This window comes from Filicampus tigris, chromosome 6 (assembly GCF_054856515.1).
Source record: "Filicampus tigris isolate MCC_2025a chromosome 6, RoL_Ftig_1.0, whole genome shotgun sequence".
NCBI lineage: Eukaryota > Metazoa > Chordata > Actinopteri > Syngnathiformes > Syngnathidae > Filicampus > Filicampus tigris.
The window spans coordinates 17,519,023-17,545,649 of record NC_141222.1 but is presented as its reverse complement, the minus strand read 5'-3'; the positions used below and the strand labels follow the sequence as shown (position 1 = coordinate 17,545,649).

General features: G+C 41.4%; 1 protein-coding gene across 1 annotated transcript in view; it reads right to left on the bottom strand.

Annotated features, from left to right (window-relative positions):
- Nucleotides 1-23,434, bottom strand: part of frem3 (Fras1 related extracellular matrix 3) — a 36,297-nt gene extending 12,863 nt beyond the window's left edge. The window contains exons 1-8 of the mRNA XM_086033551.1: nt 18,439-23,434; nt 16,534-16,623; nt 9,311-9,457; nt 8,797-9,027; nt 7,939-8,064; nt 6,371-6,622; nt 606-755; nt 324-533 (exon numbers count right to left, since the gene is read on the bottom strand). Of these exons, the coding sequence (XP_085889677.1) occupies nt 324-533; nt 606-755; nt 6,371-6,622; nt 7,939-8,064; nt 8,797-9,027; nt 9,311-9,457; nt 16,534-16,623; nt 18,439-23,434 (6,202 nt within the window). The remainder of the gene's footprint in view (nt 1-323; nt 534-605; nt 756-6,370; nt 6,623-7,938; nt 8,065-8,796; nt 9,028-9,310; nt 9,458-16,533; nt 16,624-18,438) is intronic.
- Nucleotides 23,435-26,627: the final 3,193 nt, after the last annotated feature.

Below are 26,627 nucleotides of genomic sequence, written 5' to 3'. Positions count from 1 at the left end.
TCCAGCACCCCAAACTCGCTGACGTCACCTCTATCCACAGAACATATTGGTCATCCAATAAAGTTAAAAAGTAAAAATCTTCTGGTCAAGTCAAAAAACATTCCCTTGCTGTCTGCTGGAGTTACCATTTCATTATTTCAAGCTTGAGCTAGATCTCATTATACCTCTATAACTTTGAAGGTAATTTTGCAAACATTTGGTTGCTGGTTTACTATGATGTCAGTGCAACTTGCTCTTTGAAAGTGGCTAATGCGCGGATATATGTTGTGAGTAAGCATGTATGACTTGACTTAGGTTGACGTAGGTTGACCGTCTAGACTTACCATCCGTGATGGTATCATTGATGGTGATGGTGGTCTTGCTGGGTTCCCCCAGCACGGCATTCATGGGCATCCTTAACACCAGATCGAAGGTTTCCGGGCCCTCCAGCTCAGGCTGGCCCAGGTCGTCCAGGATGGTCACCCTGAACGTCTGCATGGTTACTCCAGGCGCAAAGTCCAGATTGCGGCTGATGCCCACATAGTCCAATCCGGCTGTGTAAATCATAAATATATGAGTGTCATCATGGTAATGCAACATTCTCAAGTGTTGTGTTGAACGTTAACCTTCAGCCGAAACGGGCTCGCTCTTCCTGGAGCGAACGGTCACGGTGGCCGTCTTGGAGAGATCAGTGCCCGTCCTCCACACCTTCACCTCCACGTAACCCGAACTCTCATCCACCATGTACTCGGGCTCACCGAAGTACAGTGATGGCTCTGTTGAAATAAAGGAAATATTGTAGTTTGAACATTGTTAAAGGGTACTGATTGTTAGTTTTATATATCGCTTTCCATACATACAATTATGAGAATAAAACCAAGCCGAGGCAAGAGTAACTTCCCAATAGTCGTCCTTTGCAATATCTCAGTCAACTTTGTGTGGATTTTTAAATCATCCATCCATCCATTATCTGTACCGCTTATCCTCACAAGGGTCGCGGGGCGTGCTGGAGCCTATCCCAGCTGTCTTTGGGCAGTAGGCGGGGGACACCCTGAATTGGTTGCCAGCCAATCGCAGGGCACACAGAGACAAACATCCGCACTCACAATCACACCTTGGGGCAATTTAGAGTATCCAATCAACTTACCATGCATGTTTTTGGAATGTGGGAGGAAACCGGAGTACCCGGAGAAAACCCACGCAGGCACGGGGAGAACATGCAAACTCCACACAGGGAGGCCGGAGCCGGGCTCGAACCCACGACCTCTGAACTGTGAGGCGGACGTGCTAACCAGTCGACCACCGTGCCGCCGATTTTTAAATCACTCATATCTAATTTTATATTGTAGATTTTTCGCTGTATCAAAAATTTCTGCTTCGCAGTGATCCCTTTTCCACACTGCCTAATGTTACTCCAGACTCAAGTAGCAATGAGCACGAGCCATGAATAAAAAGTGTGAAAATGACAGAGATTGTTCAAAGTTTGGGAACATTTCACTCTTTTAACAAAGAAGATAAAATGCAATGTGTTTATTGCAAAGCAGAACTGGCTTACGCATATGCACGTACTGTATAAGCTAACATAAATAATTTAATAGCTAATTTAATATAGGCTACCACGGCTAGTTAGTTAGCTAGGGTGGTCAAGGATGCGCTTTACCGCTTTATTGAACAAACAAAAACAAAATAACATAAGCACATTTATACAGTAGCTGAACGGTCACAACTGTTGCCCAGAGGCACTCAACGCGCAGACTGGCGAACGGTTAGCCAGTTAAATCTAGCTGCTATCCTTATTCGATGGCTTTCACTACGAAGGTGAGGCCCCAGCTTTCTAAGCCACACACATTCAAAGTCACAGATACTACAATATCAAATGTGAGGATGGCGACCACGAGTGGACAAAACTCTAAACCTCAGATGCATATTTGTCTGAGCGTTATGCAAAATCAATTTTTATGCGAGTAATGTGCTGCAGATAGCAAACCGGTGTGCCACTTAGCTAGTTGCATGTTTCGAAAACTAAGGTGGCCTTAAAGGGTCAAAAAGACATTCGGGCAAAGCCCTCACTTGCAAAAGCTAAGCTTGTTATTGAGTCGTCAATCATAGGAGCCCTGTTGCAGCTGGTAGTGGTAACAATAATAGTAGTTGGTAAAGGTAAGCAAGCAGTTTTCATTCCGCACAGGAAGTCTTAATTCACATACTCCTGTGGAAGATTTTCCGATACTCCCGTAGAAAGCTTGCGAGTGTACTTCACACGAGCACGCCGTTCATCCTGCTTTCCGATGATGGAGCAGCAAATTAGCGACAAGGAGGGGGAGGGAGCCATGGAATTCCAACTCTGGGAACATCAATTCATCTTTCTTCACTTGTGTATAAAGCAAATGTTCTTCACACTAACAATGTTCTCTGGTGATCCGCTGATAACCCTCCTTCATGACTGAAGGAGAATAAAGTCGTAACAAAGTTATGATGGCCAATTTACGAGGAAAATGTTTTTTGTTTTTTTTTAATGAAATTACACTATCATAATATAATATTGGAATATTCCAAAAAGAGTACATTTGAAGTTGATGAGAAAAAATACGGGAGTAAATTAATATTATGAGCAAAGTAATTTTCCCAAAATTGCACAAAAGCATACGTTTACGAGAACAATGTAGTAAAATTGGTAGAAATAAGACCAGGACCAGGAGAATAAAGTCTGAAAATTTTAAAAATAGTTTGTAAGAAATGAAAGCTGTCATTTTTACTAGAGTTATGTTGTAATATTATGAGAATTAAGTCATGGAGTTACAAATGGTAAATGATAAATGGTGTGCATTTATAGCACTTTATCTACACCATATAACAATGACATTTTATGATAAGAAGGTTGTAATTTTAGATTTTTCAAGTCTGTCGTTTTAGCAAGAATAAAGTTGTGATTTTAAAAGGACATTTTTCTAATACGCGTGAAAAATTACACAAAATAAATCAAAATATTACGCGAGAAGAACTTTGATAGGAAAAAGTTTCCCAAGAAAGAGTACTAACATTATAAAACTAAAATTGATATTACACAGTATGAGTTATTATAATTGATAATTTTACTGACCTAAAATATACAATACTGTATATGGTTAGAGAATTAATTTGCTGCAATTGTAAGACATTCATTTTTAGCTGAAATAACCTTGTACGTTATTTTAAATTCATGACCGTTGATCTGAATAGGCACAATAAAGTAGACTTTTGGTCCCCAAGTGAAGGGATAATGCAGAAGCCACGTAGGACATATTTCTGGCCGAGTGTCCATGTTGCCATTTAGCGACATCTCAGCCACTGAAGTCAATAGGAGGAAGAAGCACACAAACATTGCAACAATGCAACCTGGCCAGAGTCCAAGTCAACGTATACAACTCTCAATCTCATTTATTTATGGTGGGCTGTTACGCCTCAGGACCCACCAAGGAGCCCGACCGCAATAGCCGGGGGTCTTCTATTGTCTCTTGGGAATTTATACATAAAGTTCCACTGTGCCCCCCCTCCCGGGAAATTACGCAGGAAATTAGCAAGTGTGAATGGAAGAAGACGTGTATACAAAAGAAGGAATTTTACATGTTTAGTGCATCTGGTCATCAGCTTGGTGATTCAAAACAGAAAGTCTCCCCTAAATAACATCAAGAGGCTACTGGGGAGTATTAGGACCACACAACAAAAATATGAAGAGAATAAAGCCATCCATTTATGGGAATGGGTTCTACCGACAGTATATCAGTGATTTCGTGACTGAACAGGTCCGGAGGTGATCGGCTTGAGTGTGGTCGGTAAAAATGAACTCGGCTTTCAAAATAAAATGTGATTAGCCAATGTTAATTCATGATTCAACAAGGGTTCAAGGGTTAACAAGTACTTTTTCACACATGGACAGTTAGCTTTGAATAGTTTTTTTCCCTTAAATAAAATCAACATTTAAAAACTATATTTTATGTTTACTTGGCTGGTCTGTGTCTGATATTCAAATTGTATGATGATCTCTTAACCATTAAATTATTTTATGGATTAATTTATGACTCGTATTAAAAAAACATGTATACATTGACATCTACTTTATTAAAAAACAAAACATTATTTGAAATTGAAAAATTAATTATGATTCAGATACTGGTTTAGTCTGTAAACATGTCAGAAAATAGGAAAATATTTCAATCATAGTTTTCCAAAGTAAAAACAATTGTATGTCGTTTCAACACAGAGATAATCAGTTTGCTTTTATGGAGAACCACAGAAATCTGAGACTATTCACTGTTGAGAAGCTGAAATTGCCGGCATTTGGACAATGTTAAACTAAAAAGATGTGAACGATTCCTTGACTATGAAAAATCATTACCAATTCATTTCATGATTAATTAGTTGTTGATTAAACGATTCATCCTTACACACTTCTAATTTGGAAAATAAAATTACAACACAGAGAATAAATAAAAATAAAAAAAATAAAAATCACAGGAATGAGGTCAAATTATAAATAAAAAGTCATCGTTTACAGTGAATATAAAAGTCTACACACAATTTGCAGGTTTTGGTTGATATAATTTTTTTTTTGATCAAGATAAAACCTTTTTCTACTATTAATGTGACCCATAACCTATGCAACACAATTGAAAAAGTCTTTCTACAGGGGATGTAAAAATAAAGTTCAGCTGTTCTGCGTTTCGTGACTTGTTTTTGCTTTCTTTTCCAATTAAGTCAAAACATTACGACATAAAACAAATCTACTATTCTGAGAATCAAGTCATAATATTACGGGAATAAAGTTATGCTACTTCTTTTATTTGTTAGTGAGTCCCTTGAAAACATGCCAGTCTTGTGGTTTTCCAGGTACAATAGCTCCTCTCTGCAGCACCTGCTGCTGACAAAAAGGATGCCCTCTGTTTTCCCCTGAGCTCCTCTCAGTGCCGATGAGTTCACACGAGAAGGAGGCGGCGCACGCTTGTAAGTTACTAAGCCAACATAAGCACCTGTCTATTCTTATCTTGTTCCTACACGATGAACATGCGTGCGGGTTAACGCTAGCTAGGGAATAGCACCAAGCCGTTAGGGAATGGAAATGATCCTGGCTTTGTGGATGCCGCCTGAGCACCTTTTAGGTTCATTAATTACGTCTGGATCCCGAAATAGCAAAATGGCAGCGTCATAGGATTGCGGCGGTTGTGTATAAGCCACATAGTATGAAGTCATTCGTCATAGTTCTCTTTTCTAATAGGACAACATTGAGAGCAACACTAGTTTTAAAAATCTCTGGTTAAAACATTTGTTGTGATAACAATGAAATGAAATCTATGTGAAAAAATCCAGTATTTTATGAGATTTCATTGCATTCCAAAATTTTAATTGTTAACTTTATGAGAATAAAGTTGGAATTATCTTAGCTAGCATTTTTGGACCACGGGCGTGGAGCTAGACACAATGCTGCCTATGGACAGAGAATCGTCATTTTCAGAGGTGGGCATTCTGTCTGACCGACAGACCGATCTGTCTGTCCGTCACTGACAGACGCCCGTTTTGATGAAGTTAGACAACAGATGGGAAACTTTAAAAAAAAAAAAAAAGACGGACTAAGCACCGACGAAAGTGGATTTTCATCCATCAGGGTAATCATCACTAACCTGGTCAAGTCTGAACTACCTCACAGTCCAATCTTTGACCGACGCCCGTTTTGCTGACAAGAGACGGAAATGCGACACGCCTGTCTCGCGTGTGTTATGAAGGCATGCAGTAGACTGCATTGACTGTATACGTACATCAGGTGGCGGTATGCTCCAAAGAGAGAATCATGAGTTAGTCAGGCTGAGAGCAACAACTAATTAATAAGCTACGAGGTAATAAAGTAGCTTTGAATACACAGGGAGTTTTACAGAGAAGTTCTTCGTGAGATAAATTTTACATTTTTCATTTTTGGAAATAGCAGGGTTAGGAGGTTGATAAACCGTATTTTGAAGCCCCGCATTCCATTTCAGGAGATAGCAATAGTGCACTCCATTTACCATTTTAATGAAATCGGTATATTTAACCAAGATGGATGGATTGATGGAAGGATTTTTCATCTGTTGGACCTTTTTTTCCCCCGCATTGACGATTGACAGACTGGCGGACCTTTGACGTTTACTGACGGAAACCCGGTTAAAAACATGACGGACTGAACGATAGACGATTACAGTTTGGTTCGGCTTGAAAAAATGACGGATTGACGGATGACGGACGGGTACCCAGGCTGCTGACGGCTGACGCACGACGAATGACGGACCGGCAAACATTAGTAAAATGCCCACCGCTGGTCACCATACCGAACAGAGGCGAACTGTACCGCTTGGCGGAATATGCAAAAATGCCCTATTTGAAAGCTCACCGTCGTTGCTGTCGGCCAAGATGATGACCTTGGCGGTGAGGAAGGAGGCGCCCACCCGGCCCCCCATGGGCATGCTGAGGGTGACGTTGAAGCTCTCCTCGTCCTCATACAGCGAGTCATCGATGATGATGATGCGGCAGAGCTTCTCTCGCTCGTCCTTGTCGAAACGTAGCACACTAGTGTGGTCATCGGTACGTGTGATGTAGTCAGAGTAGGACAGCACGGAGCTGGGGATGGTTCCCGTGGCGGTACCTGGTGGGGAAAATGAATGATCAAATATTACAAACGTATTGTGCATGAGGACACAGACTTGCATGCATACACACTCATATGATCACACAAACGTAAAGCACAACTCTATCCATCAACGCTTTTGTTGGTTTCCCACCAAACCCTCTTTCTTTCTCTATTATGGTGCACCTGCAGATGGGATGTGGTGGCGCCCTGATGGCTTGCGAAGCCTATCCTCTGCAGGAGGGCTGTATTGTTGTAAAAAGTTGTAATTTTAAATCATAACATTACAAAAATTAAATAATGGAATTCCAAGAAAAAAACTCATAATTCAAGTTTATGAATTGGGTGGGGAAAGCCGTAATATTATAAGACTAAAGTCGCATTACAAAAAGTACAGACAAAATTTTAAGAATTAAGTGGCAATATTAATAAGAATGAAATGACCAAATAATGGGAACAATGTCATAGAATTCTATGATTCAAGTTGTAATTTCATGGAAAACAAGTCAGCATTTTGAGTGAATGAAGTCATAATGTTCGAAATTTAAAGTTGTAGAATTTCATAATAGAATTTAAATGGTAATTTTGAGGAATAAAAGTTATCATTAACAGAGAATTAGCATAGCATAAACAGAATCGAGTCGTAATACTATTGGAAAATAGTCAGTGTCATATAATTTAAGTCATATTTTTCCAACCAAAAATGTTGTTACATTCAGAGAATCAAGTCATAACATGAGAATTCAGTCAAAATCAAAAACATAGTTGTAATGAAAATATGAAAATTAGACCATTATGTTAGAATCAAGTCATTTAACTGCGATAAAATGTCGTACATAAGTCATATTTTCTCAAAAAGATGTTCCAAATAAGTCGTAATACTACGAGAAATTGTTGTAGTATTACTAGAAAAAAATAATGACAAAATGTCATAAAATGACATGATAGTAGAAGACATACAATGCGAGAAAGCGCTATAGAATTTAGATCGTAATTTTGTGGGGAAAAGTCGTAACATATTTGAGTTGAGTCACAACACTAGTCTCATCATTTACATTGTAATTTTATGAAAAAAGTTATTCCTCTCATGGAATCAAGTCGTAATACTACAAGGAAAAAGTCGTACAGTTACTAGAATCAAGTTATTGCATAATGAGAAAAATGTCCTAGAATTACCCGATGTGCCATTTCATGAGAATAAAGTCATAATGTTCGAAGAATTATGTCAATACATAAACTATAATTGAGTCATAATATTACAAAAATACAGTAATTGCAAAAAAAATAAATAAATATAAGTTGTACGATTGCAATTCGAATTTTACAAGAATTACCTTGTTGAGTGGAGCAGACGACCATGAGTTCCTGACTGGGGTCTCCGGACCGTCGGACCGGCACCAGCAGCTCTCCGATGTCCTCCTCGATTCTGAACTCAGCTTGAGGGATGAACACGGTCGACTCTGTTTTTATAGAAGAACAATATATAACCAATCTCATCTCTCTCAAAGGACACGTACAGTGCTTACCCCACTGTATCGAAATAAAGTGTTGCATATCTATTTTTATCCTACCATGTTCAATCATTGTTGATAATTATTGTGAGAAATCTTGAACATCTGTGTCTTCACATTCTGTATATATCCTTAAACACATAAGTCAAGGTAATTTTTTGCCAGTTGGATATTTCACAAGTGCGTATGAAACTGGTAGCCCTTTGCATTAATCAGTCCCCAAGAAGTAACTCTCACTTCCAAAAAGTTGTTTAAGTTACAGTTGTTTAAAGATTTGTAATTATCATAACATCTACACTGATTTATGTTAGATCCTCGATGGCCTTCCGCATTAAATGTTAGCATTAATCTAGCAGACTTGGATGAAATTATATGGTTTTGTTGAACATTTAAGTGTTTAAATATACAATGTTTGAGTCTATTTTGCTACATGGGTTGTGTCAGTTTAACATTAAACTTCAACTGTGACAAACTTGAAGCAAGCATGCTTCGCACCATATTTAGAGAACAGTGCAAGTCGTCTTTTCGTTTCTTCAGTGATGTTATATGAAGTCTCTTGTTTCTTAACAGCAAGAGTAAATTAAGGACTACTTCCAAAATACTCTACATCACGGATTTTCGCACGTGAGTCTGGACGTATCCCCACTGATAAACAGATTCAATGTATTTCTGCTATATTACCGTCTCCCGGGTCCACAATCTCCACGGTGGCGACGTCTGGGAACTCCAGCACAGCCATGACAGGGTCTGAAAGCTGGATCTGGAAGGTTTCCGATGTTTCGAACTCTTGGTCGGTGAAGATCTTCACCTTCCAGGACGCCGTGGTCTGGCCTGGGTTGAACTGGACCTGCTTCTGAGATTTCCCCCTGAAGTCTTTGTCTTTCTCGGCCGTGCCGTCCTTGGTGGCAATGCCTATAGGGGAAGGGATTTGGGTGTTCAGAGTGAGTCAATAATAATTTGTTTACTCAATTCATACTAATCAAACTTCAACGGTTTATCACACTTTTTCTTGTAATGTTTCATCGTTATTACGGTGATTGTATGGCTTTATTTCACCCTACATTTAAATGTTATCGTCAAAATGTTGTCTGAAATGTCTAAAATGATGCATTTGTTTGTGAAATTCTAACAATATTTTCTCATACCATTTCAACTTGACTCATTATGGCAGTGGGTCAGGATTAGTGAAACTCACTGACAAACGAAGTCTCTCCCAGGTATCCTCGACGTTTGAGCGTCACCTCCAGGAACTTGGCATCCTCGTCCACCAGGTAGTATTCCCTCTCCAGGGAGATCCAGGCCCAGTTGAGGCGGAACGGTTGAGGCTTCAATTTGTTTCCGCCTGTAGAAAGAAAAGCATGGGAAAGCGTCTATTAGCCGTTATGCGAGGCTACTTTGGCGTCAAATTATAAAAGTGCATTTTGTGACGGTAACATGATCGCTAATCCATTTCCTTATATGGTAAGAAACGTTTCTTGTTTCAATCTTAAAGGCTATATTTTTCTCAATATTTACACTTGAGTCTTGTAATTCTGACTTGTTTTTTGGTTTGCAATGGTTGTCTTTCGTGTTAGTGCATGTTTTTCATTTACCCCTTCCTACTCCCACACCTATGTTAGACCCCTCCTCCTTGCCATCTTGAGGAGGTTGTAACTTAATGGGCCACGGACATTGTGAGGGTTGGTGGGGGTTGTTTTGTTTTATTTTTTGTATGCTGTGGTTTAGTGTGTTTTGTGCGTTTTTTTTTTTTTTTGCAGTTTAGTGTAGATGGTGTCCAGCTTGACTGCTTTTGGCGGCCATTCTGTTGGGCACCAGTTTTTTATTTTAGTTTGTTATTTTTGGGGGCAAATCACGGACGGAGTGGATTCTCTGGTGGGGGCTGCACGCCTCGACCCCGGTAAGCCCCTGAAGACTAGGTTTTGTTTTTGTTCTGTTGATTGTTTTGTTTGGTGTGTGGGACATGTTTTTTGTACAAACCATTATTTTTTTCTTTTGGTTTATATCTTAGATGGGGGGGGGGTTTACGGCCCACGTTGAGTTGGCCGTTTAAGTTGTGTGTGTGTGTGTGGGTGTTCTCCCCAGCTCTTCCCTGATTGGTGGCCTTTGTCACCAGTTCAGCCATCCAATCAGAGCAGGGGAGGGTAACCAATTGTGTCAATTACTTTCAGGTGTGTTCACTAGCAAGTAATTAAGAGGGACTTGGTTGCTGGTGGACTGGGCTGGCTGCGAGTGACGTGGCCATTTCTTGTATATTTTGTCTGTTTTGGGCTGGCTACTGGTGATGTGGCAATTCCTTGTTTTTTTTGTTGTTGTTTTTTTTTCAATGGTTGTCTTTTGTGTTAGTGCATGTTTTTCATTTATCCCTTCCAACTCTCACACCTATGTTGGACCCCTCCTCGCCATCTTGAGGAGGGGTTCGTAACAATAATATACAAATTTATTATTGTAATCTTACAGCACAAGTTTTGTATTATTCTTTTATTTATTCAGCTTGATCTGTGTCACATTTTGATTTTTAAAAAAATTTTACAACTTAATTATTGTACATTTAAAGCTTTCTTCTCATAATAGTTTGACCAAATCCTGGCAATTTCATGATTTTCTTTCTGACTTTCTTCTAGTTTAAGCTACAGCTGCAAGGCTTAGCTTTTTAAGAGAAACCACCTGAAAATATGTCATGAAACAGGGCGGTAATCCCTTACAACCACTGACCGAGAGAGGCTTGGAGATGTTTAAGATTATCCGCCCTTGGTGAGATAACTAGCCGGGTGACCCGCTACTTTTGATGTGCAATGGGTCATGGTCAGCGGCGTCTTTGGCTCAGCGAGGTTAGGTGGGGGTCGACTCGCTTTAGTTGCACATGGCTGCTCACGCTGAAAACGGACCTGTTGAACCAGCGAAAGACTGAGGTCCAACACTGAGGCTCCCTCATGAGCTTCACGGCAAGACGGAACACTTTGTAGTGTTTATGCAAAATAAAAAATAAAAATGAAAAAAATAAATCCAACAACATTGTCAAAAACTGATTTTGGAAGCTTTTTTTCAGACTATTAATCAATTTTTTAAAAGAACTGTTACAAGAAAACACAGGAAGGTGTTTAAAATTTGAAAAAATGTGTAGTTTTCAAGAAAAAAAGCCTTAATATTTACACTGAAGGAACGTATACATTTTGCAAGAAAAAATGTGTCATTTTAGAATATAACTTTATTAATAGAAAAAATACTTAATTTAACCAGAAAAGGGATGTAATTTTACAAGAAAAAAGGCTTACATTAACAAAAAGACGTCATTTTTACAATAATAAAGCCTAAGACTTTTCCATTAAAAATAGCAATGAACCTGGCCTTGTGCCACGTGGAGACGATGAACAAAGAGCAAGTTATCTCAAGCGTGTACCCGCATGGGCACTGAAGAAGGCCGCAGCCGTTCTGCTATGTGAACTGAGATGAACGAAGACACCGGAGGGGCGAAGCAGGGGCGTTTGGAAGGGGGACCACTTCCTCAAAAGCCACTTTTCTCGGCTGTCATTTAAACATCACCCTATGGGGCACTTTTGATTTAGCCCCACCAACTTTGCCTAGCAACAGGTGGCCGTCACTCAGTAAAATCACCAAAACTCTGGTCCGGTTCCAGCTCAACTACAATGTGGAGTGACAGCTGTACCCAAAAAGCCCCCGTGCATTGTGGGTGGGCTGTGTTTTTTTGTCCTTTTTTTTTTTTAGGGGGAGCGACCCTGGAGGAGGTCCCCCCTTTTTCCCGTGACTTGTTTTGTGGTATTTTGCTGATGATGCTGCACCATCAGAAGGTGAATGTGAACGTGAATGTGAAGTGTGAAGCACTTTGTGTTCCTTAATAGGTGGAAAAGCGCTATACAAGTGAAGGAACATTGAAATGATAAGGATTTTTGTGTGTTTCCATCTCTCCTCATTGAAAGCCAACATAGTTGCATTGACATGATTTTGAGGTTATTATGTTATGGTCAGAGTTCTACTCAGGGTTCTTTAATTTCAAGTGTCTCACATTTCCGTATACGTGACGGTTTTCCCCGCAGCCGCATTCTTAGAGCCCTCCCTCCCACCACTATATACAGTATTGCCACCACAGTGAAGCCTGCGGGGGGCATTGAGGTCAGTGCGGAGCTCTGACATTCTCAGCAGCGATGAAAGGACAGACAACGTCCAAGTAAACTGTCGCCATGTTGTGTTTCCTCCATTAATCACATACTATGCTTTAATAGCTTGAACTGTTTAACAATAGTGTACATTATACATACATATATGGCCATGTGTAATCAACGTGGAAGTGTCTGTCCTGTAGTCCCTGTAATGCTGTTTTTGGACTGCTTTCTGTCAAATGTTTCACCCTTTTCCTGTTCCTGCTATTCGTAGCAACAGGCAACAGCAGGGATAGTAACAGGAATCGAGGTTCTCTAATATGCTAACTCACTGGGTTGCAAGAGCAAAATGAATGCAGCTACATTTGTCTCATATAGTCTTACAGCGCAGCTTTTGGAGTCATTTCTTTATGGACGTCTTCCTGTTCCTGTTGCTGCTCATGTCATGAGCCTGTAGTGGTTGTAGCTTCCCGTCGCAATTTTTTAATTGGTGTCTGAGGAAGTCATGATTGGGCAAGTGTACAATGTTTTTGTTTGTAATGTTTGTTTTCATGAAAGCGCCCTACGAAGTCTGCCTAGCAACAAGCGATTGAACGCTTGGATGGAACAAGAACAGCAACCGTCACGTCTACTAGACCAGAGGTTGTATATGATAAATGAATGGCGATAAAATGGCGTCTCAGTCCATGTTGTGCTGCTTTTGGAAAAATGTCCTTATCTTGACACCGTCAGCCCTTGGTAAGTGTGATTTCATCGACTTCTTTTTTCAATGGCTTATAAAATGCTCATAATTGTGCCCTACAAACTCTGCATAGCAACAAGTGACACTTTCAGCCTAGGAAATTTTTTTTTTTGCTGACTCTCGTATACAGTTCCTATAAATTTAAATACAGTAACAGAGGATGATTATCAAAGAAATGCGACTTATGCGATTCAAGCGGGAGCGTCTCAGTGACAAGTTGGCCGGGCCATGCGCCACATGAGAGTGGATAAGAATAACCCGCAGGGCATTCATCACGACGCCGCACCCCCAATAAATCAGGCCCGCAGAAAGGAAGGATGAAAGTTGAGTGTGGGGAGAGGGAAGAAAAGGTGAAGAAATTATGATGAATTAGAAGAAGAAGAATGATGGCCCTGAGGTGGTCTTAGGAGAGATTAGCTTTTGGGGAAGGGGGCAATTTAATGGGAATGGGAGCAATAAGGTGTGTGGTGGGGGTCTTTGAAAGGGGATCCCCATGGATAGCACTCAATTTCCAGGCCTTGCTCTGTCTGTGGCCCTGGAGTCTGGGTCCTCATAGGAAGTGCATTCCTATACTGGTTTTGGTGATCACATGACAAGGACCCCTCTGAACCCCCCTGAACTCTGCAGAACCAGACGAGACCGAGATCATAACAGTAGCAAGAACTACACAAGGAAATTACATCCAATGTCCAAAGAGCTGCATCGATTGGCCTACATTTGTTTAAAAAAAACAAAACGTGAAAAGAAACATTAGCATTTATTGGAGATACCTTATGTCATGTTATGTTTTGCACGTTCTAGAACATACTTTTGGAGCATTTGAGATACTTAAAGTCGAAAAAAAGTAATAATAATAATAATAATTATTATTATTATTAGTATTATTATTATTATGAAACAAAATGAAGACATAAATGAAATTTGAAAAATATATGACAAATTAATAGTGGTCAATACCGTACTAAAATCACACATGCATAAAGTGATACATGCCATTAAATTAATACTGAAATAAATTTCAATCATCCAAGACAGTAATAAAAAAAAATGAATAAAAAGATGCCTGTTACTGTTAAATTTAATCTAAATACAAATATACCAAAAATTAAATGTATTAAGATTAAAAAATGTTGGGATCATATCTTATGATTATAGACTGGGTCATAAAACTGTGGCTGGCTTTGTTGCTCAAGTGAACGCACATCCAATTGTGCATATAATTCAGGGATCAAAATTAATACTAAAATGTAAAAAAGATGCCTGATAATGTCACATTTACATCCAAATAAAAATGAAACAACAGCTAAATGAATTAAAATTAAAAATAAATCATCTGGCAATCATATGATATGTGTCATAAATCTGTGGCTGGGTTTGTTGCTCAAGTGAACAAGCACAGATCCAATTAGGCATGTAGGTCAGGGACCTGAATTAAGATTACATGTAAAACAAACAAAAAAGGATATCTGATAATGTTACATTTACATCTAACTAAAAATAAAACAAAAGCCCAATGAATTAAAATCAAACAAATTGTGTCTCTCTTATGATTATGGTGCAGGTCATAAATCTGTGACTGGCTTTGTTGCTCTAGTGAACAAGCACAGATCCAATTGTACATGTAGGTCAGGGACCTGAAGACATGACACACTTCCCAACTTGAAGGGTTAAAGTGAAAAGGGCATGGAAGTGTCTCAACCTGTCAGAAAGTAAGGAAAACGTCTGGCCTGTGGCGCCTTCCTCGCCTCATGTCGGATGGAGGGAGCTACAGTATGTATTTGCAACTATTTACAGCTTTCGTGGTATACTTGGCTGGAAGGGATTGCACACAGCACCTCCGCCCTAATGAAAATGCCACACTTAATAGTCAGAAGGTATCTGATGGACATGATTTATGAGAGAGTGTGTATATCAATCAGTGTATGAGTGTGTGCGTTTGTGTGGCCTGCAGGCACAGCTGATCAGCAGCGGATACAACAAATGAACGCTTGTGAGGTTAAATTTATGTTCGATACTGATTATAATCATGAGTTTTGTAAAAACAAAACAAAACAAAAATGCTTATCCAATAGTGGCACTGATGAGATGTTTTTGTTGTTTATTTTAAAAATTCCCCACCAGTGATAACTGCGGGATTATCATTATTATTAATAATGATATTAATCATTATTTATATATATATATATATATATATATATATATATATATATATATATATATATATATATATATATAAAACTAGATTTACAATATATAACTCAAAAAAGGAAAAGAAAGGATGCTCAAGATTTATAATAAAAGTGGTAAAAATGATTAAATTATAAAAACTTGTGAGGGGCGTGCACAAGTTCCAAATATTAATTGTAAAAGTAATACAATTCTTAAAACTCTCTAATTCTAACTCTAAAAAACAAAAACAAAAACTTTGAACATAAAACAACCCCCCAATAATGAATTAAAAAAAAGAATTACGGCGATGGTGTGGGTGCACAAGATTAAATATGTCATTGTGGGTGGGTATGCAGGCTGTACACCTACTTTACGTTCTGTAGTCTTAAAGTTATTGTTACACCTAATAAACTTTACCATGAAAATTCTGACTTGCGCAATTTTCTCAAGTCTTGCACGATGTTGCTTTGAACTCATTGTTTGAGACTTTGGAGCTTGTTGGTGAGACAAGCTGACCATTGACGTGTCCGTTCATGTCCCAAATGCCTTCAACCTCTCCACTCTCTGCCTTTTTATCTTGTATCTTCCTGACGTATGTGTTTATTTGTGTCAAGGTGCCCAATTATCCAGGTCTTCTTTCTACACTGTTTTGGTGTATGTTTTGTGTCCCTCAAATGTGCGATGCCACACTTGGTTCATCTTACTCTCTCTTTCCTTCTTTGGCTGCATGGAAGAAACTAACCAACCAATCCACGGCTTCCTCCGCAAAAACAACAAAATTGTTGCAATGTGTATTTTGCTGAAAATAAAAGAGCACTTGTATTTTAAAGAAACATACAGTAATAACAAAATGAAAGTAATTTAAAAAGAATTAAATACAAAGAAGAAATAACGCAATTTCAAGAATCAAAGGAATGGCCAATGTGCAGTCTTGGCAACGTGTGGGCAGTATAACAAACAGTTTATTGGTATATCTCATTTCCTCTTAACTAATCAGTACTGCACTTATATATGTTGTTCTTCACAAAGGATAAAGAATGTGTGTTCTACAGAGGGGATGCGCCAACTTTTTTGTGATGCCAAGGCGGATGTGTGGCTTTAAAAGTAAGATCAGAATCCTCTCTAAGCCATCAGACCCTTCAACTGTCCGTCGCATTTTCTGAGACGCGGCACCTTTTTGGCTCAAGTGGCCCCTTGACCCAACCCCCAACCCGACGTCCTTTAAACCCCAGTGAGCCTGAAAGTAAGACGGCGGTTCTATATCGGGTGTCAGTCACGGCCAACTGCCTTAAGTCTTTGTGATGCAAACACTTTAGTGAGACTGACATTTTTACGTAAAAAAAAAAAGGGGGGAAAAGGCCATTTAGAGGTAATGATTGAAATGTTTCTTACCGTTGTCCTCAATGGTGAAGTAGAAGATGTCGCTGGTGGCGTTGATTCCGTCCAACAGGACGTAGCTGATCTTCATGTCGTTGATATCGGCTGTTGGCGGCACGCGGAGGTTAGCGTGTAAAGAGAAATACAAAATGTAGGAGAAGAAGAGTATGTAGGCCACATTCACAGGTTTTAAGTTACAGACCCCCGAGCGGCAATTAATATTATGATGACGTGCGCCTCAGAGCAAAAATCCTTCCCAGCTTATTTGACCAAATACCGGTACATCTAATTTGGAGTTGGTTCGTTGAGTGTAATGTACAGTACAGTATGCGCTTTTGTATATAGCAAAGACTATTTGGTCATCATTGAAGCTAAACTAAGTGTTTTCGTGTTTTTTAAGATGATTTTGAGTCTTCAATGAACCTAATCTGTTTTCGGAAACTACAATCACGAGGCTTCAAAGAACCTACCTCTCATAGGTTTTTCAGAAACACTAAAGGTGATTTTAATGAAGTTAACTTTTTTGTAAACATTAAAGGCAATTCAAAGTCTTCAAACTTAACCTACATATTTGCAAACATCAGACAATTTTGAGTCTTCAACGAACCTAATGTACGTTTTTTTCATAAACTTTGAACGTGATTGAGTCCTTAACTAACTTCTAAGGAGCCCGACGTACATTTTGAACTACTAAAGATTTGTATTCTTCAATGGACCTAAATACAGTACATCAAAGACAAAGTTAAGTCTTCAGTTATCTTAATTTATATATTTTTAATGAGCGATAAAGATCATTTTGTCTCCAATGAACCTAACACACATTTTTTTTCGTAAACTTGTTTTTGTAAATATTGAAAACAAATGTGGCAAATGTACATTTTCATTGAACCCAAATTTCTGGAAAAAACTCAAATGGACTGTAACCTTTACAGGTGAACTTAATTTGACCCCGTCTAAATTTACAGCATTTTTGTAGGTGTTTGATCTGTGAATATTTTTCCTGGTTCAATTAGAATTGGTATTTATTCAAGCAGTCCTCTTCATCATGCTCTTCACGTTTTGATATCATAAGACCAAGAGACACCTCACAATTCAGGACAGGAAGTTCCCAGAGAGAAGTGGCCACTGAGTTTAGCGTGTCACAGAGTGTCATCAGCAGGTTGCAACAAAGATAAAGCGATAAAGGGAGACTTGAAAAGTCCATACCTGTCAACTTGTACGTTTTCCCCGTATTTTATACGTTTTTTGATCATTTCAAATTGTGTATGCCGAATAACAATTTTTGTACGGGGAAAAAAAACCCTAAAAACTCGTTTTTTGTTATACCGATCTCGTCTTGCCCATTTCGGCTCTAATCCGGACCATCCGTTAGCGATTCCGACTGCAAACTTCGGCCGACTTTCACAAGCAAAGTCCCCCCCGCCCCGTTGAGCGATAAACACTGTGTAAGATTCCATACAAAAATATCCGTTCCGTTTCCCCCGCCTCTCCCGCTGAGCGATAAATACTTTGTAAGATCATATATACTGTAGATACTGTGTAAGATTATATACAGAAATGTACGGGCAAATTACAACTTTTGTAAAATTCAGCACAGTCCGGGGTTGACAGGTATGAAAGTCACAGCAAGGAATAGAAGTGGACATCTTTGGAAATAAATGAAAAAGCAGAAATAAACAACTTGTGAATTTGTTAGAGAACAGCAAGTTGTGCAAAATGTACTAAAACCATGAACAGTTGGTGTATTCAAAAATTTAGAGAAGCTTAAATAAAGTTCACCTGTCAGGATTTTTATGGTTCATCCTGATATTTCACAGAAATGGCAAATATCCCTTACATTTTGTGAGTGGTGTATGTAGAATACTATTAGCGACTAACAATAAGTCTACCAAGTGGATGGACGGTGGGTTATGCTCATACCTTGCGTGAAGGTCTTGATGCTGTCATTCCCCTTGGCGGAGTTCATGATGAAGCCATGCTGTGGTGCCTCGGAGACGGTGTACTTCAGAACATCCTGCTGACTGTCACGGTCCTCTGATCGCAGCGCCTTACTGGTGATCAGGAAGCCCACGTGGCCCGAGGGCAGTAGCCTGAGTGAGCCTGCCGCCTTGTTGACCACGATCTGCGGCACGCCGTTGTCCACCGTGTTGATGTGAATGGTCATCATCTGCGGCTTGCGCGTCTCGTAAATGGTGTCGGGGAAGACGTAGAAGTCGGTGTGGGTGCCGTCGGTGACCGTGAAGGAGAAACTGTCCTCGCTGGTCTCGGTGCCGTCGTGCTTGTAGCTGACCAAGTTCTCGTTCAAGTCCTGCTTGGTGAATGCTGTGATGGGCCGGGAGTTATTGAAAAGCAGTTGCCCATGCACTGGCACTTGTGTCACGACGAAGCGCAGCAGCTGGTCCGGCGTGTCGCGATCCTCCACCGTCAGCTCGAACGGCGTGATTAGTTTGGCTTCACCCTCCTCCACAACTAGCTTGCTAATGGTCAAGACGGGCTTCTTGTTGTCCACGTCAGTGATGGACACCCGGAAGGTCCGAAAGACGGGGTTGTAGCCGTCCGTCACCTCAAACTCAAAGCTGTCCATCTTCATCTCGTCGTCGGATGTGTGGATGTAGTAGATCTTGTTACCGGCGAGCTGCATTTGGGTGAAGGTGGAAATGGGCACACCGGGGTAGTCAGTGCATTCCAGGTGACCTCTGCTTGGTGCCCGCGTAATGCTAAAGCTGAGAAACTCATCGGGGCTGTTGATATCGCTGGTGCTGAGGAGGTCGGTGGTCAGCGTGACTTTGCCGCCTTCCTTGAGGGTCACGCCTTTGTTGATGACTTCTGGAAAAACCATGTCAATGCTTCCGATGTTGATGTAGAAGTAGCGATCAATGAGGGCATTGATGCCGTCTGTGACATCAAACTTGAGTAGGTCTCTGATACCTTCCTGGCCAGTGTGCACGTACTGGATGAGCTGCTTGTCAACCTCATCCTGCGTAAAGTTCATGCCGAAGGTGATGTTACCGAGGACGTTGCCAAACTTGCTGATGCGCTGAAGGTAGCCTTGGCCCGGACCGTAACGCACGATGTACACCAGCGCGCTGTCGTCGGAGTCCAGATCGGTAGCCTTCAGAATCCGGTTACTGATGACTTTGGTCTCGCCGATCTCAACCTCAAGTCCGTCATTAATCGCCATCCTGGGTGTCTCATCATCGACTGGAATGACCATGATGAGCACTTTCTTCTCCACCGTGTGTTTCCCATCCGAGAGCCGTATCACAAAGCTGTCCTCTTTGGTCTCAGAGTCATCGTGCTCGTAGACGATATTTGAGGCCTCCTTTATCTGTTCCAAGTCAAATCTGTCCACTGGGATACTGCCAGTGCTCAGCTGTTGGACTATGGTGCCGTGTTTGGGGTTTTTGACGATCTCAAAGTGCAAGTCATCATCGGGGATGTCGGCGTCGGCTGCATTTAGGATGGGCGTGTCAATGACCAGACTCATGCCCTCCATCACTATAAACTCACGAATGAAGATTTCTGGCTTCTCGTCATTGGCTGGAATGATGATGACCGGGAAGAAGTGTCGTTCAGAAAGGTTGATGCCATCCGAGCAGCGGAAGGTGAAGCGATCCTCCACGGGTTCGACGCCTTTATGGATGCTTTGAACATAGTAGATATGCCCAGCGGCAATGTCTTTAATGCTAAAGGCAGTGATGGCCGTCCCCGCCCGGGATTTCTCGGAGCCGGGAGCTGGAGAGATATTCTCCACATAGCCAGATGAGGGCTGGACGATGATGGTGCACAGGATGTCTTCGCTGTTTGTGTCGATGTCCTCCGCTTGGATTTGGTCCAGAGTGACTACGTTCTTTTCACCTTCCAGCACGACAAACTGCCCCCCGACGCTAACAATCGGCGGAATGCTGTCAACAGGCAGGATGGTGACATGCACTGTTACTCCTTGGACCTTGTTGCCACCGACCACCCACTGGTCAGACAAGTCGGACAGCGTGAGGTTAAACGAGTCGTGTAGTTTCACCGGTCCGATTTCCCCGGAGGTGTGCACGTACACCACCGCTCCATTGATGAGGTCGGCTTGCGTGAACCTTTCAGCGGGGGCGCCATTGACCAGGATTTCACCCAGTCTGGGGGGCTCCTCTACAATGAACATCAACATGAGGTCATCCGTGTCTTCGTCACGGCCCTGAATCACGTTGCTGGTGATTTCCGTGGCGCCGTTCTCCAGCACGTCGATGGACGCGGCCACCACGCCGGTGGGAAGCATGATGGTAGGGGTCTCATCGTCAACTGGGTCCACGGTGATTTTGACGTTGATGGGCACCTCATGGAAACCGTCACTTACTTCCAGCTTGATGACGTCATTGAGCGATTCCTCGCCGTTGTGGATGTAAGATATGCGGGCGTTTGCAATGTCTTGGAGCACAAACGTTTCGCCGTTTGACATGTCAATGCCCAAATACTGCAGCCGCCCATGTTTGGGAACCTGGCTCACTGTGAAAATTATATTTTCATCATCTGTGTCAGTGTCCGTCGCATGCAACTCTTTCCTGGTGATGACGTACGAGCCTCTTTCCATGATACTGAACCCTGGGTTTGTAATAAGCGGGGGTTTGTTGTCAACCGGCTGCAAAAAAATGGTAAACAGTCCATCTGCTGTGTTTCCAGAAGTGTCCTCCACGATGAATGTAAACTGAGCCACTTTAGGAGTGATGCCAAGCTCCTGGTCAGGGGGTTTGTACGCCACCTTGTGGTGGTTGACCTGAGCCTGTGTGAACTCTGTGATTAGAACATCTGGGTTGTCTGTCAATACAATGTCACCCAGCGGCACCGGGTTGTTCTCATCCGTGTCAGTCGGAGGCTTAGTGATGGTGTATTTTAGGTCTCGGTCGTCCGAGTCTAGATCACTGTAGCATAAAAATAACTTCTTGAAGTACGTCAGTTCATACTCCTTGACCGTCATATGAAGGGTGGTGCCGGGGCAAAGCTCTGGGGCCAGGTCATCGATGGGGTGGATTTTGACAGTGAACAACTGGTCGCTGGATTGATTGGGCGGGTCATTATCGTCCTGGACCCGGAACACATACTGGTCGATGACAGTGGTGGTGCTGTGACTTCCAACATGGCGGTAGAATAGTTTCCCATCCATAATGTCCTGCTGGAACCATTCAGTCACCACCTGCTCAAACATCTCATCCGTCGCGCTGAACTTCCACAAGGAGGGATCGGAGGGAGGCTCCACTTGCCGGAGCAGAAACTCTCCCACAACAGAGTAAGGCGCCTCCAGGATGAACTTAATGGTGGAATCTTCCGAGTCAATATCTGTGGCGCTCAGGATGAATGGGGAAATCTGCATGACTTCGTTCTTGAACAGCACCAGCCCAGTGTTTGCATTGATGATGGGCGGCTCATCGTCAGTTGGGACAATTGTGATGGGAAACAAAAATTCAACTTGATGCCGGCCATCCGTCATGCGGAAAATGATGTTGTCGCTGTAGGTGTCACTCCCATCATGCTGGTACACTACAATTCCGGTGTCCAAATCGGCCGGCGTGAAGAATTTACTGCGACCCCCAAGCACAGTCAGCTCCCCATGCTTCAGGCCATCAATTACGGTGATCCTCACATCTTCCAGGTTATCTTCGTCACTGATCTCTAAATTCTGTGAGCTGGAAAGCGCTCTTGATTGACCCTCAAACAAGAGCTGCCCCGTGTTTTTGGTGGCCACAGGGGCCATGGTGTTCATGGGTTTCACCACAATCATAAATGCAAAGGTGTCAGACACGGCGCCATCCGTGTCAACGATTTCAAACTCGAGCTGGAAGATTCTCTCCACTTCGGAGTCGTCCGAAGGCGGCTTGTAAGCTATTTTGAGATCTTTTATGTCCCGTTGGTAGAAGGAGGTGATGGGCATGTTCTGGTCGTCTGTGCTAATGATGTAGCCCTGCTCAGGGCCCAGAGGCGACGTGACATTAAAGATCAAATCATCTGGGTCTGACTCCACGTCCTCAGCGGCCAGCATATCACCAGTGATGGCGGTCATCACAAACTGATCCACCTCCATCATCATCATGGACACAAAGCTGGGTTTTGGTCCCGTGTTTTCTGCGCCCTCCCTGATCCGAACCATCATTTGGAAATGCTCTTGCATTATCGTGTTACCATCGTTGTCCTGCAGCTCTACCACCATGGGAATGTAGTCTCTGTTTGGCGAATTGGTCTTAGCTGTGTGCTGGTAACGAATGCCCAGCTTCACAAATTCATCGCAGTCAACCATTTGCCCATTATTGGGCTTATTAATAAGAGCACCGTACCTGGGGAGACCTCCGGCGCCGACCAATGTGGCGATCTTGCACTGTGTGACACCATCTTCATAGGAAAACTCCAGTGCCTTCTTGTCGATAGGGCCGCTGTCGCCGTTGAGCTTGTCCACGTTGATGGGCATATTCCTGGTGAGGATCTCCAGCTGCTGGAAAACAACCTCCACCTCCAGCATGAACGGGATCACCACCGTGTCCGTCTGGGAGTCATAGCGTAGCTGTAGCTTCACCCGGTCCGTGCTGGGGCTCCGTGACCCAAAATGGGTGTATTTCACTTCGTCGGGCGCAAAGGAACAAGGGAACTTCTTGGGGGTCAGTGTACCCGGTCTTTGAGCCAGCGGGTCATTGTCCAAAACTGTTATGTGGCAGCGATCCCCGGGCTGGACATCTGTCACCAAGTCATTCACTGGATCCAAAAAGACGGATTTCCCCAACGGAACCCTGATCCCGTTGTTGGCGATGATGATGTCGTCTTCGTTAGGTCCGGCTCTGTACTGGTAGAGGTGCGGTTGGTTAAAAGGCTCAGCCGAGGTGAGACACACGCCGAGCACAAATAGGAGGCACCTCCAGTGTGAACTTTGCAGACTAGCTGCCATGTCCACTGCTTTGCTGCCTTAAATGTCACTTAGTGGAGGGAAAAAAATAATCAGCTCACAATTTGAAACATGAAAACCATAAAAAAAAAAAATTCTGGATCTCTCTCGTCTGCTGCCGCGTCCTCACACAGACGCACAAGTGTGGTGGGTGCTGCAAGGGCTGCACAGGTAATAATGAAACTGTAGACAGGGACCCTCGTTGGACCCTCCCCCCTGTCAGCGCAGGGGAAGGGAGAGGAGGGGGATTGGGGGTGAGCCTCCGGCCCCCACAGCTAAATTAAGAAAAACCATTGGAGGAGGTTGTGAAAGTGCTCCTCCAACCAAGAGAGGCAACCTTCTGTCCTACAAAAAAAAAAAACTTGAGAGGTGGGGGAGGTGTGACCTCCATTGCAGGAGGCAATTTAGTGGAATGGATTGCTATGCGTGCTAGCTAATTGTTTGTCTGCTGCCAACAATAGCTAAAAGTTGCCTACATGCACACGGGTGATTTTATGCACCTCGATTGAAGGGGTCTTGGGACAGCCTGGGGGGTATGCACCTGGGTGTGGTTCAAAAACGAACACTACGCACTAGTGAAAAACAGGTGTGATATATCACAATTTCTGTCAAACATACTTTCGTCGATATCACAACAGAAATACAGTAGCAAGTAAACAAAACTTGTTCACAGCTAATAAAGTCATTTTAAATCACGCGACTGTATTGAAAATGTGACATAATGATTGAGAAATACTATTACAGTCTAGCATGGAAATCCAATTTAACATCCAGAGGCGTGTGCACCAGTTTGGGAAGCGATTGCAACGTTTGGGTTACAAACACATCATCAAACAGCAATTAGACCAAAAATCAGATGTGCTACATGTCTATGAAACGTAATCCTGCCAACATCCCTCATACACACTTTCGAAAATGTGTTTGGCAATAAAACCCGTATATACTGTAGACTATAAAGTCCTAGTGTTTAATCATGCAAATATGATAAAAAACGACTACATGATATGAATAAACTAAAACACTCACATGCCTAACTGAATGCCTAGTTCCTTTGAAATTGGTTAATACCACCCGCAAATAGAGTTTTGCTAACCCTTGGTAGAAGGGTATAGTGGGGTCATGCCATTGGGACGTTCTGGCACCAGAGTGTCTGCTGGTTGGGCCTTACAAAGGGGGTAATAATCGGGCATCAGCTGGAACAGGTGGGCCGGCACCCTGAGAAAACCAAACAACTGGTCCTAATGTTACAAAAACTTGTTAAATTCTCATAGTAAGTTGTCAGCAAGTAAAACATACAATTTAGCCTTAGCTTCTGCATCCCTATTGAGTTTATAGGTGTGAACTCAATATGGTGCACAAGGTCATGTTCAGATAAAAATACCGGGCCACCTTGTACGGATAATCTTTTGGTGTTGTGATGAGCATGACTGTTTCACACTGTTATTTTACTTTCAGAAGTGTTTATTATGGGGCACATAAAATTTTACAGTGAAAATTGAGCTAAATGTTATGAACGTGTAATAAACCTGTAAAAACTGCATAATAACTGTGTAATAAGCACACTATCGTGGGCAATGGCATGGGAAACTCGGCCTAAAACACGGGCCAAATAGCCGAAATGCCATACGCATTCTGTAGCACGCTTTTCTAAAATAAATCTTTCGGCCTCCTCACTTGACCGGACGGAAATAAAAGCTTGGTAGGGTGGGGGTGTAACTATAGAAACAAACACACCAAGAGTTTTATTTATACTCACTCACTCCTGGATTTCGCTCACATTCCCATCATGGCGGAAGTTTATTTGGCACCATTCTAAAGATCGTGGTATCTTGTAGCGTATTTTGAAACATTCTGACCAACTTTAATGGTTTAAATTTTAGTAAAAAATTGGGAGATTTAAAAAAAAAAGTTTTTTTGCTTATTACATCTTTTTAAAATTATATTTTGAATTAATAATTCAAATTGGGTTTTTAAATTTCTCTATAATTTGTAAAATTATATTTAAATAGTTAACTGAGTTTTTCATGATTTTGGTTTAATTTTTTTTTTTTTTATATTGTTCTGAAAATATCTCAAGTGTTATGCCACTTTTTTTAAATAATTGCAGCTATATATTTAATACTTCAATCCATTTAAAAATTCTATAGAAAAAACATTAGAATAATTTTTTTATTTATTTTGTGTCATTTCCAGCCACTTAAAAAAAACGAAAGCATTTTCCAATTGTATTTTTTTAATTTATAAAAATATAGGGTGCTTTTGCCTCTTTTTGTTTTTTAAGTACATTATTTTATATTACTAATTTTAAATAATCATTTAAAAAAAACATCCCAAGACTTCTGCCGCTTTTTTGTGACATGCCCAGTTAATCAACATAAAAATTCACTTTAATTAAAAAAAAAAAATAATACATTGGACACTAGTGGGCCTGGATAGAACATATTCTTAATGTTTGGGCTGACTTCACCTTTTATTATATAACTATGTTACATAAAATGATAAGACAAAAATTGTACAGTCAATATCATAAAAGAAAAAAGAGGGGAAAATCAAACTATGTTTTGTTCCATATATTTGCTGATTATGCAAAAGTTACCCCCTAAAACACGGGTGTCCAAACGGTCCAAACTCAAATGGTCAGGATCGTTATCATGCTTCTTCAGAGCTTGCTGATGAGCTCATCATTTGAATCAGGTGTGGTGCAACTGGGAGAGATGGAAAACGGGCAAGACAGCAGCCCTTGAGGACCGGAGCTGGACATTCCTGCCCTAGATTGTGCTTTATTTTTGGGTGAATTTTTCACAAAAAAAGTCTTTATTGAGTCAAAATACATTTTCGCTGACTAATTACAACGACGCTTCTGGCGTGATTATCGGAAAAAGAGTTAACAGCAGCAACGCCAGTTATAAACTTAGCATTAAAGTGACCGTTACTTGGTTACTTTGGGGTTATTTGAAAATAATCAACGCTGTTATTTTAGTGACATTCTTTGTTTTTAGCGTTAGCAAACATGATCATATTTTAGTTAGCATTATGCTCAAAGCTAGCTTGCTGCATAATTAATTTACAAACACACTAAGGTTGCTGAGGTATCAATAGCTTGTTTTAATTTGCCCAGTGGCAAATTGGTGCAGTGTCCTTAAATGAATGAGCTGCATTCCACAGGGTGAGCTCACTGACAGAGGCTTAAATTGAT